Source organism: Hemicordylus capensis, chromosome 3 (genome assembly GCF_027244095.1).
Source record: "Hemicordylus capensis ecotype Gifberg chromosome 3, rHemCap1.1.pri, whole genome shotgun sequence".
Classification (NCBI taxonomy): Eukaryota; Metazoa; Chordata; class Lepidosauria; order Squamata; family Cordylidae; genus Hemicordylus; species Hemicordylus capensis.
Genome location: NC_069659.1, coordinates 41,189,567 through 41,205,911, shown reverse-complemented (window position 1 = coordinate 41,205,911; position 16,345 = coordinate 41,189,567). Strand labels below are relative to the sequence as shown.

Below are 16,345 nucleotides of genomic sequence, written 5' to 3'. Positions count from 1 at the left end.
TTCGGCACCACAGGGAGGGGAGTGGGATCTTATTTTAAAAGGAGAGCAGGCCCTTACTTGCTCACTGCTGCCGCATGTAGCTTCCAGTTGTGGCAGCACTTGTCCCAAGAAGGGCCTCTCTCCTTTTAAAAAAATGATCCCGCTTCCCACTCCCCTCTCCATGGCGCTGAACCGGTTCGGACCTTGTCCGAACTGGCTTGGTGTTGAACCAGTGAATGAAAAACAGGTTGCTTACCTGTAACTTATAATCTCTGTGGGGATCCATGGTCACTCACAGCTGGTCCATAGGGATCCATGGTCACTATAGCTCCGTATAAGCGCTCTCTGGCCCTTTAAGGCGTAGTGATATTGGAGCCTACAAAGCCGGCTGTAGAGCGCCCCCCTCTTTGGTTCCTGAAGGGGGACAGACGACATTGAGAGATAGAGGAGATAGCAGACAACCTACAACAGCCTAGATAAGTAAACAGCTCATGCCAAGCTAGCAGAGGGGACGGCTGGGAGGGTGTTGTGAGTGACCATAGATCCCCACAGAGATCATAAGTTACAGGTAAGCAACCTGTTTATCTCTGTAGGGATCCATGGTCTCTCACAACTGGGTGAGTGACTAGGTCCTGTAAAGAGGAGGTGGGTGCTAGTGATTACAGTATTTTCTTTAAGACCACCCGACCAAAATTGGCCTCTGAAGCAAAGTCCACAGCATAGTGAAAGACAAAGGGCAGGTCCGAGCACCAGGTGGCAGCCCTGCAAATGTCCTTCATACTGATGCCCGACATGTGGGTAGCTGAGGTAGCCATGGACCTAGTGGAATGCGCCCACATTTTAGAGGGCGGCTGAACGCTTTGCTTCTTATAACAAAAGAAAATCAGCTGCACCAGCCAGTTGGACAATCTCTGTCTAGTAATGGTGAAACCTTTACTAGCTCCTGCATAGGAGATGAACAGTTTGTTAGAATGCCTGAATGCTTTTGTGTGATCCAGGAAATAAAGGAGACACCTGCAGACATCTAGGGCATGCATAGAACGCTCAAGAGGTGTAGATGGGTCACAGAAGAATGTAGGCAACACAATGTCCTGATTGATATAGAAGTCCAAAACAATTTTTGGATGAAAGGCAGAATCCGCACGCAGGACCACCTTGTCCGGGTAAAATTTAGTATATGGGGAATCAGCCCTTAGAGCCGTGAGCTCACTTACATGTCTTACAGATGTGATGGCCACAAGGAAGGCAGTTTTTAGGCACAGCAGTTTCATGGAGGCTGACAAGAGGTGTTCAAAGGGGGCCTCTGTAACCATGGACAGCAAAAGAGAGCTATTTCAAGGCTCAACTGGTGCCCGCACAGCGGGGTACAGGTTGTTTCCTTTCCAAAAACATTTACAGTCAGAGTGAACAAAAATTGACTTGCCGTCCCAGCCCAGATGGCGATCCGATCCGAGCTGGCAGCGAGGTGGACCTTAAGGGAGGTGTTAGAGAGACAAAACCCTTGAAAGAGGCGAGGTAGAGCAGTATTTGGTGGATTGAAGCCTGGAGCGGGCCAAAGCCCTCAGCAGACACATAGGATGTGAAACACTTCCATTTGCACATATAGTCCTGTCCCGCAGAGGCCTTTCTCTCATTTAATTGGATCCCATTTTAAAGTTCAGCCTCCACGCTGTTAGTGAGAGGGTCCAAAGGGCATGGTGTAGGACCAGATCCCCGTCTCTCCTGAGGAGGTCCCGTTGAGGTGCAAGAGTTCTTGCACAGCTGAAGGAGAGCTGGGAATCAGGGTTGCCTGGGCCACCAGGGACAGACCAGGATGCACTGCATGCACTCTTGCAGTATCTTCCCCACCATTCTGGACACGAGCGGGAAGGGGGGGAAGAGGTAATACAGCTTGTCCTTCCACTGCAGCTGGAAGGCATCCCCTAGTGAGTTCAGGCCAATGCCCACCCTAGAACAGAGGACACTTCACATTTTGCGTGGTGGCAAATAAGTCAACCTCAGGGACACCCCAGGAGTCAAACACATCTGACAGAACAGAGTCATTCAGTTCCCACTCATGAAGGGTAGAGGAGAGATCCCGGATAAGGGAGTCAGTCAAAATGTTATCTTCACCCTTAATATGTATAGGGCAGGATATCAAATATGGGCAGGATATCAAATCTCAGGCACCACTCCCACAACTGCAATGCAAGGTTGTTCAGGGACTTGGATACAGTGCCCCACTGATGGCTCAAGTAGGCGACAGCTGTAGTATTATCGATATGGATCTGAACCACTTGGCCCTGGATAACACGTTTTGTTATCCTGGATAACAAGGAAAACTGGCCAGTTTTTCTTACTTTCCTTGAAAGCAAGGGAAATTGCTAGGATTTCCAAGAAGTTAATATGGAGCTCCTGCTGCTGGGAGTTCCAAAGGCCCCAAGCCTGGAGGGAACCACAGTGAGCACCCCAACCCTGCATGGAGGCATTGGTAGTGACTGATATCATAAGGATCAGTTCCTGAAAGGGAACCCCTTGCGAAAGAGAATCAGGCAGGGACCACCAGAGCAGTTCTCACAAGACATTCTCCGGCATGACTAACCACTTGTTTTGACTTTCTAGGTTTGGCTGAAAGACAGGCAGCAGCCAGAATTGTAGTCTCCGCATCCTCAAGTGTGCATTCGCCACAGTCGTGGTGCACAAAGCCATGAGGCCCAGCAGACGTTGGATGGACCAAGCCTGTTGTTTGGGGAAGACTGGAAAGTGATCACCATGGAGGAAATGGCCTGGGTGCATTCTACAGGTAAGTATGCATGCTTCTGGTCAGCATCCAGGATCGCACCAATGTACTGAATAACATGCTGGAGGGTCAGGACAGATTTCTTCAGGTTGACACTGAGCCCCAGATCTGCCAGGAGAGAGAGAGAGTAAGTTGCAGGCTGAACAACAGGGTAGACTTCTCTCTCGCCGTGATAAGCCAGTCATCTAAATAGGCGAACACAGAGACACCCTGTACACGCAGATAGGCAATGATGGCTGCCATATACTTAGTGAAAACTCTTAAGGGTGGTACAAAGGTCAAACAGGAGCACCTTGTACTGGTACGCCCTTGTGCCCAGGCAGAAACATAGGAACGGGTGATGCCGAGGCTTTATGGAGATGTGGAAGTAGGCGTCGTTTACGTCTAGGGACACAAACTACTCCTCTTCCCACAACAATGGAAGAATGGACTGCAGGGAGATCATGCAAAACTTGGAAGTTTTGACAAACTTGTTCAACTCCCTTAAGTCCAGGATGGGACGGATCCACCATCATGCTTAGGAACCTTGAAGTATCTGGAGTAATAGCTGGAATGCATGGAAGAAGATGGAACTGGTTCTATGGTGTCCTTTTGGAGCAGTGAAGAAACCTCTTCTTCAAGGATAGGAGTTGAGTGGGTGTATTTTATGCCCTCACGGGTGGGTAAAAAGTCAAATTCAACAGCACAGCCACTGGTCACTATGCAAAACACTCAGCGTCTGGTGTCACTTGATGCCAGGAAGGAAGGAAGGGGGCGAGATAGATAGAGGCTGAGGGAAGGGGGATAGCTACTTCCAGGTCCTCATTGTTAAAAGGACTGCTTGGATTGGTCCTGAGGCTTCGATTTTTGTCGAAGAAGAAGACCCCCCATCAGGATCCTCAGGTAACAGAATCCTGGGATGGGGTCCTGCAGGAGGAACAGGCTGAGTAGGCACAGAAGGTATCGTAGGAGCTGCTGGACCTGGTGCAGGCACAGATGGCAGCTCAGGAGCAAGTGATACTGGCAGCACAGGCACAAACAGTGGAGCCCTAAGCATAGGTGTAGCAGGCCTTGAAAGGGCAGCCGGTTTGGCAGGGCATTTAAAAAGATCAGCCGGATCCAGAGTAAAAAGTGCTGGAAGAGTCTTGTGGAGACGCATCCATTTCCATATTCTATATTCTTGGAAGTCATATGGCAATGTCGGGGAGTTGTAAATGGAAATGTTCCCTTGCCCTCAAATGTGGTGGGTCAAAGGCCTCTGGGGTCCAGGGGGTCCCTTGGGACAAGGGAGGCAGAAAAATGGAAGCGTTACTTCCAGGGTACAGCTGATGGGCAAACCGGTGTAGAGGTAGAAGGGCCACCCGTAGGAGTTTTGGGAATAGACAGAGGCGAGCCAGTTTCATCAGTGTGAAGACCTTGGGACAAAGTGAAACCCTTGAAAGTAGAGCCTGGGGGCACTGAATTTGCAGAGCTGAATAGGTGCTCCGATTTCTGTCGAAGCAGATTTGCCAGTGCTGGAGGATCCAAAGAAGGTGTAGCAGGCTGCAACAGCGAAAGGCGGAGAGGAGACCGGACAGGCATCAACCCATGGGAGATGATGATGGGCGAAGGCAACGCCAAACGCACAGGTGAGAGGTGAAGAGCAGTCGACTTGAGAGAGGTCTGTGCCTGTGGCGTTGCTGTCACTGTGGGCGCCGTCGATGTAGGGCCTGAAGCCATAGACACTGGTGAGAGTGAGTGCCTCAGGCCTGAAGGAGCTGAGGTCAACTCCAAAAGAGCAGGCACAGGTGTCGAAGACCTTGGAGCCAAAAGAGTAGGGGTCGATGCTGGTGGAGTCAGAGCTGTGCACGTCTATGTGGAGAAGCGTCCTGGCGTGCTGAAGTCCCTCGATGAACTGAAGCTCCCGACGTCAGAGGTATGGAAGAAGACAAAGGCCGAGGTGAAAACGAGGTGGTCAGCTGTGCTGTAGAAGGCGACAAGGTCTTAATGGTAGACAATGTCAATGACTTAGGCGTCGAACTCAGGGTCGAGTGCAACTTTGCAAAGGGGATAGTGCTGAACTTAGTGTCAAGGACAAAGTGTGCTTCTCATGCTTCTTGTGCGGCTCTCCTGTAGATGAGCGGTGTCAGTCATGCTTATGTTTCCAAGAGTGCTCACGGCCTCTCTCCAAGGGCTTCTTAAAACCCACACTTGAAGACACAACAGATGTCAACAGAGTCGGTGCTGCAGTGGATGTCAATGGTGCTGAAAGGCTAGACAGCACCTATTTCGGCGGTGACAGTGGGCTCAGCCTTGGGGTCCCTGGATGGAGAATATTTTATTGCGAAGAGACCTTCAGTTGTAATTCCCTGCTTAAACAGACCTTGCTGGTACTGGTATTATGACTATCCCCCAAACATATGAGGCAGTCAGCATGGCCATCAGAGGAGGGCACAGCTCCCCTGCAGGTCGCACACCTTTTAAAATTTTTAGGAGTAGACAGAGCCAAATCCAAAAAACTATCCGAGGTCAGCCTAATCAGAGATAAATTGTCAAGTCCAGAGAGCAGTCAAAAACGGTTCGAGATCAAACAATCCAAATTGAGCAGTAAATCCGAGAGAAAGAAGAATAGTCAAAAACACAGTCCAGGTCAAAGCACAGAGAGTTAGATAAAGAATTGTCAGAAAAACAGTTCAAGTCAAAACCAAGAAAACAGTCCAAATAACAATATTCACTTTCTTACAAGAATGAGGGAACAGGAGCAGATCCTTCACAAGGCAGCACAAGTGCCGGATGAGAAGGAATTGAAGAGGGAGGCGCTGTATAGCTGCCTTTGTAGGCTCTGATACTACGCCTTAAAGGGCCAGAGAGCGCCTATATGTAGCTATAGATTCTTCCGTGGGCCTTCTGTGCAGGCCAAGAAGACCCAGTTGTGAGGGATCATGGATCCTTACAGAGTTCCTTAGTTCATGCACACCCCTATCTTATGGTCAAACTAGGCATGACAATTGACATTGCCTGTGTGTTTGTGTGTGTATGTGTTTTAATGGAAATAGCAGTCACAGGGCCCCCTATTCAGACTGGAACTACAGTAGGGATGTGCATGGAACCAGGCAGGGGTGGTTCGACGGCAGTGGGTGGAGGTGCATCTTTAAGGGCGGGGGAGGGTGCACATCCTTCCCGCTGCATTTGGCTGCTGGCGCTCCTTTTTCTTAAAGCCCCTCAGGACAGCAGCGTATCTCCCTGCCAACCCGTCACCACATCTCCCGGAAGTGATCCAAGTAACGATGTGCCTATGCACATGGTACGCTGCCGCCCCGATGGACTGGCAGAACTGCCTACCAATCGAAACGGTTAGGGAGGCCCATATAGGGCCTCCAAACTGGTTCCGTGCACAACCCTAAACTGCAGTGGCAAGAAAGGATGAAAATAATCCTCCTCTCATGTCACAGCCCTTATGTAGGTTGCTCCTGCCCACACAGCTGCAATTTACATTAAAAACAAAATTCAAGGTCATGTGATTTGTTTCTTATCTAGTTTGGCACTCAGGTATACACGTGGCCATCGTTTTCTGTAGTCCAGGTACCCCAGCTTTGTGTATCCTCAGTCGGACAATATAGAACCGACTTTGTATGTGGTTGAAAAAATAGAAATTATCCACCTATCTGCGGTTCCTGGATGGCCAGAAATGACCTCCAAGTTCATTTTTGGCCACTATTTTGCTCAACAGATATTTTGTGACTCTTTTGTAAAAAAAAAAAATGGTATTATTAATAACTAATTAATGGTATTATATTAATAATATATTGTATTATTAATAACTGAATACAAAATTGACAGCAGATTCGCCCTTCAGTTATTTTCCTTACCAATCATATATTCATTTGACATTAAAAGGCATGCTTCAATCAGCAAGTATGGGAAACCTAGCCATCCAAATACATAAATATTCATGGCACAATAGAATAGTTGGAAGGGTAGAACAAAAACAAACAAAAAACATAAGCATTCCTCCCTTATCTAACCCCTTGGCAAAGGCAAAACTGTTCTGTACAACATATTTAAGTAATTTAAGAAACAGGATGTTTGTCTTTTTCTTTTATAATCAGATTCTAAACAGAATTACTTGGTACACCACTAGATTGCTATGGAACTTAAGATGTTCCATAAAGAACGTAAGAATGTTCAGGACTATATCTGCCATCCCAGTCCTGTGAGTTTGAATTCTTGCCCCACAACTAAAATGCAACCCAATACCTGTGAAGAGGGAGAGAACTGTCTGGTCTGCTCTGTTTCCCATTAAATTCTTATCCTCTCCGTTTTTCTCAGTTACTTGCAATGCTAATAGGTAGTGGTAAATAACACCTTTCAACAACATCAATGCAATATGAGGTAGATTAATGGGACACATACCAAGAGCTAACAAAGATTATAAAATAAAAAGGAGAGATACTAACTTTGAGATTGGACAGGCAGTTGTTGAGGAAAATATGCCATCTGTTTAAAAAGAACTGTTTCTGACTGACACAAAGCAGGCATGTTACCAGAGGATACAAAGCCTAAATAGGAGAAAAAGACAACACAGAATTATTTGAATGACAACAAAAAGAAGTAGCTCATTTAGCACCAGATCCATGGTAAATATTAGAGGCCCATCTCTCTTCTGTGCTACAATATATGCAGCAGCCAACATAAACACATTGTTCAATATCATAGTTTAAAAGGAATGCTTCTCTGAAGCTGTTATGAATTTTTATGATTACTTGTATAAATGTAGAGTTACTGTTTTATTAGAACAAATCAAAGATGACTGTCTAGTATTATCCAGAACATCCAACATGTGGGTTAACATTTTGCAGTAGCAAAGAAATGGTTCATATAACATTCAGATGGGAATTACAGTAAAAAGTGAATAATTGTATACATCTGACTTGCTGAATTTCAACAATTCACTCGTGTATTTAGGCACATCACTCTCACTTGTAAATTTCTGCAAGTCCTTGCTCTGCTCCAAATCCATGGATATGTGGGGATCTTGGTGCTATGGGCAGATCTGGATTAACAGTGCACAGTGCACATCCGAACAGATTTCGTGTTTCCACACTCTGTGCCATTTCAGAAGTGCACTCTTCTTCCATTAACCAGGAACAAGCACTATTTTAGTAGTTATATAATGTTACCAGAACAACTGCTCCCAGTAAGAAACTGAATGATGCATTTAAATACTGTTCAGTTAATTCTAAGTAAATCTATCAGGTGATGTATTAATGGCTCTATAAGGATAAAATGGCTGCTAGGGGAAATCTTGATGATTGCAGCACCAGAGTTTTCCTGGGTCACATTTACATTGCACAGTAGCAACTAAAATAGCTGGCTGGGGTGAGGATTGTTACCATTTTGTCCCTCCCAACCTCTGCTGCTGCAGAGAAGATATGGCAGCCAGGACCCCTCTTACATCTGCAACCCCATGGTGAAGAAACCCCACCTTCCAACTGTCGTCTGTTGCCAGGTTCTTCCGGGTAGCCATTTCCCGGAGGCTACTTACATCAGGCTTGCAACAGCTTGAAGAACTATCATCAACCACAGCCAGAGACATGTATATTCTGTTTTTTGGCATACTACTTTTCAGGTCAAGGCCTCTCAAAGCAGTTTATATATAACTAGCTGATCCAGCACAAAGCATCTGCACCCCTAGCTCGCCGTGGCCGCTTTCTCCTCCAACCCCACCTGCCTCCGCTTTCTTGCCTGCCCACCACACCCATATTCTTCTTTTGCACTGCCCTGCCACCATCGCTGTTTTCTGGCTGCCCACCGGCCAGCCAGCTGCCGCTAGCAGCCACTTGGCCGCTTGTCTACTGTCCGGCCGCAGCCACCCACCTGCCAGCCAGCTGTTTTCTTTGGCCGGCCACCACCACTGCAGCCACCATTTTCTTCCCTCCCACCTGTCCTGTGGCTATCCGGTAGCTCTCCAAACTCTCGCGAGAGCTGCCACACATGGGATTAGCCACGGGTATGTCTTAGTGAATTAAATATACAGATTTTTAAAAGCAAATAAAGAGACAGACAGACAACAGGAAGCAAGAAGAGCCGTAAGCTTACCTTTATATATAAAAAAAGTATCTAAATTCTTGTACTTTCATCATGGCTACTATTTTGTGTTCTGCTTACCTATTGTCTATATTCTTTCCCTGTATCCTTCGCCAATCCCCCAAATTCCAATGCTTTCAAAACCCAAATCTTGAAAGCAGAATATATTCTTCAAAGTAGGCAAATCCATGATGTATTTTAACTGTTTTATACCCATCCTTGTCACTTCAATTTGAAATCTCACTAATCACATGTAGCATTGCAATCTAAGGGGGGTGCACTCCCCTTTCCATCAAAGTAATACATGCTGTAGCTGGTGGTCTTATAATCAAATGGGCATAATCTAGCTGAAGTTAGACCCCTTTTAAGTACTATTGCTTTCAATGGGAGAATCAGGCATGTGATTGAATCTTTCCCATTGATACTAACAGGACTTACAAGTACCTAAATTTGGTTGGATCATGCCCAGTATTATAATTTGCTTATGAAGTATTGCATAGTGTGAAGGTTATGAACATGGACCACTAATTCCTAATATTTGTAGGCCTCAATGTATTTTTTGACACTACTTAGCTGAATGAAAATATAACCTGATGTATATATCACATAGTTAAACTACACTTAACATATAGGAAAGAAGTAGCATTGCTGCCTAATATCCACAGGGCTATCTATAAATGCTGAAGACCTTCCTTTCCTCTCTTTGTACTTAAAGTAAGGAAGACAACTTTTTGTAAAGGTCCAAGATTTCAGAATGGATTAGCAGAGTCTACAATGTGGAATTTCTCTGACACAGCTGGAAAGGCAAAATGCTTGAGGCATCCTGTGTCAGTCTGACTCATATCTTCATTTAATCCAGCTCTACTACTGCTTCCCAAAAATACATTTTTATGCCACTATTAATTTCCCAAGAAGAAATAGAATTCTATTTAGCAGACACAGAAGGCAGAGGGTAATGCTATTTTGAGGAGACTGTCCTATTGCTTTGTACATGGAAAATGCTGCTTGATCTTGAAAAGTGCCCTATTAATCAGTATTTGTAAGTAATTCCTTCTCTTCTCCATAATAATTGCAAGAATGAAGAGTAACAGATGATGGAAGAGAAATTATAAACATTTTTTAAAAGTCAGAGACCAACAATATGTCTAGATTCATTAGAAAGATATACATCCAGATCACAAATGAGTTAAAACAAACTGAGGGTTAAAAGATATGAGTTCCCACTTTCAAAGTGAGCAATTACTGTGAACATTTGAAGCTGCCTTGTACTGAGTCAGACCACTGGTCCATATAGGTTTATATTATTGCAATGCGCTCTATGTGGGGCTGCCTTTGTACGTAGTTCGGAAACTTCAATTAGTTCAGAATGCGGCAGCCAGATTGGTCTCTGGGGTAACCCGGAGAGACCATATTACGCCTATTTTGAAACAATTGCACTTCCTGTTTCCGGGCAAATTACAAAGTGCTGGTTATTACCTTTAAAGCCCTGAATGGCTTAGGCCTGAGTTACCTTAGAGAGCGCTTTCTTCTGCGTGATCCCCACCGCACATTAAGGTCATCTTAGGAGGTTCGTCTCCAGTTATCACCAGCTCGTCTGGTGGCAACTCGGAGGCGGGCCTTCTCTATAGCTGCTCCGGGGCTGTGGAATGCACTCCCTGTGGAAATCCGCAATTTGAATTCTCTATTAGCCTTCAGTAGAGCCCTTAATACGTATTTGTTTAGCCTGGCTTTCTAGGGTTTTTTAATCTGTTTTAACATTCTAACCCAGTTTTGGAGCTTTTAATTGTTGTTTTAAAATGTTTTTAAATTATTAATTGTTCTTATATTGTTTTTAATTTGTTTTAGCTCTTTACTGTTTTAGTGGTTTGTTTTAATTGTAAACCGCCCTGAGCCATTTTGGAAGGGCGGTATACAAATCAAATCAATCAATAAATAATCAATAAATAATCAATATTATCCACTCTGACTGGCATTGGCTCTCTAGGATTTGCAACAGGGTTTGGGGTGGGGGGTTGCAGCACCACCTGGAAATGCCAGGGATTGAACCAGGGATTTGCTACATGCAAAGCATGTGCTCTAGCACTGAACAATAGTCTGTGTACCGTGTGTTGAGTCAGGTATTTTGGAACCCCTTCTGAGAATTATTTAAAAGAAACTGGCCTAAAGATATTCCTGACAAAGGACTTTAGCTTCAGCATTACTAACCAGTGAGTGCTTCTTTCGTGAAGAGAGTTCCAGCGTTGTGTCATAGAGACTTTCAACAAAGTTCCTCAGACAGGGGACATTCACTTCATTTTTAACAGCCTAGAAAGAGACTTCAAGTCAGCATGACGTTCTGCCTCAAGTTGGCTTTTCTAATCCAACTTGAAATATCATGTAAACAAGAGTTAACTTACAGCAGCAACTGGGACAAGAATTTCAACAAACAGTCCCGCCAATGCATGCTTGATATCTTTGTCTTTAACTTCAAGGAAATAGTGTGCACATTCCTGGAATCCAATGAAACAGAAAGAAGCTGCATATGACTAGGATAAAGATGTCTGCTTTGTTGTTAAAGCATGAAGTGTCCCCCCCCCTTAGCTTTAGAGTTCTTCATTGGGCCAGTTCAAATGTTATGTGGAATCATGAGCCTGGTTCCGCATGATGTCCTCAAGACTCAGGAGCACATACTTCCCCCTCCTCAGTCCACGCAGACGTCTACTTCCAATTTAAGTTAGAATAAACCAAGATCAATCATGATAGTTGAACCGTTTGTAGTTTATTCTAACTTTCTTACTTGAAACAAAGCATAATCAATATCCAAAATTTAAAGTGACTTACATATCATGGTTCACTTCAAGTAAGGCTAGAACAAACAAAAATGGGTTGGTTCGGACATCACAACCAATCTTTGTTTATCATAGCCTAAATTAGGAGTAGATACTCACATGAGAAGGGAAGGCTGCAGTGTGTGCTCCTAAGGTTCGGGGATGTCATATGGAACCAATCTTTAACCGTGGTTCCACAACATCTTAATCAGCCCACTTCTTCTTCTTCTTCTTTTTTTAAGGTCTGGATTAAAAAGAAGAATCTGCCCCACCTCCCAAACCCACACATACTAACAATCAAGGAGCAAGCCTGTGGTAGCAGCAACCAGGAAAAGTAATGACTTTCCCCCAACCAACCTTGAATGGCAAGCGCTTCCTATTCTTCACTTTTCTTTAAAATCTGACCATTTAATAATCCATATACCACCAAAATCCGTTACTGGAATCTCACTGATTGTAAAGCATTCACACTGCACCCTATCGAAAGGAAGAGCAGCTCAAACCCAATATGGAACCACATTACCTGCATAAACTGAAGAGAGGCTTCAAAATCCTCCACCGGATACATCTTAATACGAAAGAATTTCATCCCCATTATTAGACTGATAATGCTTTGAACCACATATGGGCTCTGTTCTTTATGCCGCAGCTCTTTTAACTCTGCCATGAATTTCTTCTTCACAGCTGGAAATCTTTAAGAAAAGTTACAATGGCATTTCTTTCAAAGCAGCAGTCTGATAACAAGACTAGTGATGTTCAGGGGGGAAAGAAAATTTGCAAATAAATCCTACAATATCTATATATAAGACTGAAAGTCATGGACCTCTGATGCTAGAGGATCATCTATATAGCCATGCTATATAGCTTTGCCATGCTATATGACAACTGAATTGGTGAATGCAGCTACCAATACTTGGACAAGCTGCATGGCTAGAGGGTCATCTGTGCGTTTATCAGGATCTGAACCAACTCAGATCCAGAACTCAACCCATTCACAATGTGAAGTACAGAACAAATAAAGAAATGGGAAACATAATTAAAAATTAGCTATGCTTTATTTATGATATAATAATAAAACTGCTACTTCTCATTTCTTGAGAAGATTGTGATAGGACTGCAAGTTACCTATGAAAGGTAATTTTATCTTTTACATCCAAAATTAATATGGACTTATCTAAATCACAGACAGATAGGAACTACTTTTTTCAGAAAGAATGAATCCTTTCAATATTCCCCTCATCAACAAATATTAGAATATTGTTTTGCAGGGCAGTTTGCAGAGGAGAGAAACTTCTGCTCAACAATGTACCAAGCAAAATGAAATAGTCATATGACATTAAAAATCACTTTTGGGTTTTGTCATGGATCTTCTTCATCTTTGCCAAATGATTCAGGTTATGAAAAGTCTCTTCCTTTAGGCTTTCCATAAATGGCAAAAATGAAGCTCCCCGTAAGCCCACGTGAAATTTATTTTAAATCGCTTGAACAGATAAGGAAGTTTGTTCTCTACCTTCTGTGATTTCATAGGTCTCCATGCCAAGACACAGCTTGATAAACAGAGTGCCCATAAGTGGAATGAGTTATTCTTTTAATTTCTCCTTCAGGGAAGGAATATACAGAATATCCAGGCTTTCTGAACGGAATAAGTAAAAGATCTCATTTTATCCCATTACGTTGCTCATTAAATGTACTTACTTTGCTTGCGCTAACACGCCTATTACTTCAGCATACAGATCTGCAACAATGTGCATATTTCCAGTGTTAGGACCAAGGTACCTAGCAAGAGATAAATTAAATGTCTGAGAATAAAACAGGACGTTGAACAAGCACAAATTAACAGTAAAGTGGGGTTGACTTTATATGACCAGAGATAATTAGGTGCTCACTATAGGGGCACCTATAGGGGGCACAAGAATTTCACACACAAATTCTTCATGTACTGAGTACATTCCTCACTTGATCTCTACAAGAAAGATCTAATTCCACAAGACTTTTTTTTACACCAAACTTGTGATGATATCTCAGAGTTCTCCCCTGTCATGGTCTTCAGAAAATAAAGCTTTATAATGAGTTTATAACAACCCATGCTGTTAAGTGGGTGGACAACCAGACTAATATATAGCCTTAAACCAATTTAAGTGAGAGTTTTCTCTATCTGGGAACTGTAATCTTGTAAATGAGGCTATACATTTCTTACATTCAGCATTCTCACTAAACTCCTAGGATTCTTTAAAGGAAGCCATGTTAATTAGACTGGTATAAAATTGACTCAAGTTTGTAGTATATTTGGAAAGAGAACTACATATTCTCTCTCTTTCTCTCTTGGAACTTTGGTATGTACTTCTCTTTAAAGGGACATCCATGCTCCTGCTCAATCCTTACTTTAGCTTCTCTCATATTAAGCAGAGAACCTAGTGAGTTATGAGCTAATCTGAAGTAACAGTTAATGAAAACATGGCTTAAAACGTTGATACTTTGTATGAGAAAGAGCCTTACCCTTCTTTGTATTTAAAGTGCTTGAACGCCAAATTAATAACATCATGTACCAAACCATCTATTACAGGATGAAGCTGAATCTGAAAAAAACAAACCAAATCAAAACATAACTGAGTTGTGAGAACGTCATCAGCAAGACTCTCGAAGCAGACTAAAAGGGTCATGTCAGTGGAAGCAGCTAATGCCAGCGTAACCCCATAACCCTTTAAAATAAACCCCAATTAGATTGTCACATGTTTAAGAACATCAGTGTCTTTATTTCCCATCAAATGAATTTACTAAAGCAGTATAATTCACAATACAAGATACACAAAGAGAGCTAGCACAATTCATGCCTTTATGGCTGCTACTATACAGTATACAGATACAATACAGCTTGCATTTGTGCAGATTTTTTTTCTCGTTACCCACTGGCTCTCTCTCCCTTTCCAAAAATCCAAGGATGCTAAAGTGTGTGAAGGAAAAGTTCCGTCATGTCTCCATTCTGTTGCATATATGGCCTGTCCCATTTTTAGAGTTCTCTTCTAAAGGTGAGTCTGCATCCAGTTTAAAAATGGGAAAGTAAGCACATAGCCTTTTGCTGTCAGGACCACGGATAGCAGGTTCTAAGCATGCTTACTTAGAAGCAAGTTTCTCTGATATTATAGACTTTCTAGAAATTGTGTTAAGGATTGAGGTATCAGAGTAGTATTTTGTTCCATTTATTCAAACACTGGAAAGGCTAGAAAGGTGCTTCTTTAAATTACCAGGCACTATCCTTCAAAAAGCAAAGAAGAGACTTTGTACTTGATCTGAGAGAGGGGAAAGTTAAGAATGAAAGAACAGTAAAGGTAAAAGTAAAGATAAAGTGTGCCGTCAAGTTGATTTTGACTCCTGGCACACACAGAGCCCTGTGGCTGTATTTGGTAGAATACAGGAGGGGTTTACCATTGCTTCCTCCTGCACGGTATGAGATGAAGGCTTTCAGCATCTTCCTATATCGCTGCTGCCTGATATAGGTGTTTCCGATAGTCTGGGAAACATAAAAGTGGGGATTCGAACCGGCAACCTTCTGCTTGTTAGTCAAGCATTTACCCACTGTGCCACTTAAGCTGGCTGAACAGTGGTCACATATAACTAAGACAGATGTATGGGGCATTTCTCGGAGAACTAGGTTCATGTCCACTCCCTGTTAGATACTTCAGAAATCCTCCCCCCTCCCCCCACACACGCTGCTCCCTCTATATAATTTCTCACACACACACCTCTCTATTGTCAAACCATTTGTCAGTCTCTGTACTTTCTTAAGCTCCTTCTCCATTTTAAAACTCAGGAAGCTACTAAGATTTAGCATTCGGTACTATCTCTATGGAAGTCCAGGACTACTCAGGGACCATTAGCAGCATTCCTTTCTAGCATCCCAAGGCATTTTTAACATAGATCAGAAGCTCATCTTATCTGGAGAGATAAAGCATATGTCCTTAGAGCACACCAAATGCCAATCTAACCCAGTGAGCGTCATGTTCAATTTACCCATAAAATAAGCCACAGCACTAGAATTACCTCTGTATAAATTCTTCATGCCACTGAAAAATTGAATTTTTGGCATAAAGACAACAAATATTGCTACCTATGAATGCTTGTTTCACAATGGTCCAGTAAACCTCGAAAGTACAACACTTTTAGCTCTTCTTCCCACTCCAACAAGCATCTACGGTCCTGGATTATAGGGGGGAAAGCTTTGTTGCAACAAAACAACAGTGCAGGCCAAGTTTATATCAGCATTGCAGCAAGTTATTCTTGAATTTAAAAAGGTAAATATTAGCCTCCTGAAGGAAATGCCTGGCCCCACCAGCTGCTCATCCCCTCCACTTTGCATTCCTTGAAATACCTTATGGGGATGAAAAGATGGAGAACTGAGCATGCAAATGAGATGTAGAATCTTCCTGGTGTGCTTCCTCTTTCATTTGCCTTTCCCAGGAAGAAGAAGAGACAGAAAGCACACAAACTGGGAAGGTCCAGGAAGTGGGAGGTAGGGGGAGCTTTTCTTGCTGATATACTGTCTAAGGCTACAACACATCAGCAAGAGGAGGAGCCTTGCTCACACTTGTAGATATCATCTCTCTCTTCAGGAAAGACTGGAGAAAAGTGACAATAACAGACCAGTAAGATGGGGGTCTCTCCTCTCCTCCCAACAGCCCTGTCTCCTGGTCTTCTTTCATTTCTATTGGGAAAACTAGTAGCTGAACTGACTAGTGCA

The 16,345-nt window shown here is 43.4% G+C and overlaps 1 protein-coding gene and 1 long non-coding RNA gene across 14 annotated transcripts in view; one reads left to right on the top strand and one right to left on the bottom strand.

Annotated features, from left to right (window-relative positions):
• The window catches only part of LOC128352124 (uncharacterized), a 30,284-nt gene extending 15,946 nt beyond the window's left edge, over window positions 1–14,338 (top strand). Inside the window, exons 3-5 of one of the 4 annotated variants that reach the window (XR_008320217.1) lie at window positions 2,581–2,761; window positions 4,241–4,365; window positions 14,174–14,338. This is a non-coding gene — a long non-coding RNA (uncharacterized LOC128352124). Of the gene's footprint in view, window positions 1–2,580; window positions 2,762–4,240; window positions 4,366–11,852; window positions 12,145–14,173 lie in introns of those variants that run through there. The other 3 variants (XR_008320218.1, XR_008320219.1, XR_008320220.1) reach the window with 3 other exon arrangements.
• FRY (FRY microtubule binding protein) overlaps window positions 1–16,345 on the bottom strand; it is a 343,900-nt gene that overhangs the window by 125,372 nt on the left and 202,183 nt on the right. For all 10 annotated transcript variants that reach the window (XM_053312387.1, XM_053312377.1, XM_053312379.1 and 7 more), the window contains 6 exons: window positions 14,107–14,186; window positions 13,306–13,386; window positions 12,134–12,302; window positions 11,200–11,292; window positions 11,009–11,107; window positions 7,174–7,275 (listed from right to left, as the gene is read on the bottom strand). In XM_053312387.1, the coding sequence (XP_053168362.1) occupies window positions 7,174–7,275; window positions 11,009–11,107; window positions 11,200–11,292; window positions 12,134–12,302; window positions 13,306–13,386; window positions 14,107–14,186 (624 nt within the window). The remainder of the gene's footprint in view (window positions 1–7,173; window positions 7,276–11,008; window positions 11,108–11,199; window positions 11,293–12,133; window positions 12,303–13,305; window positions 13,387–14,106; window positions 14,187–16,345) is intronic.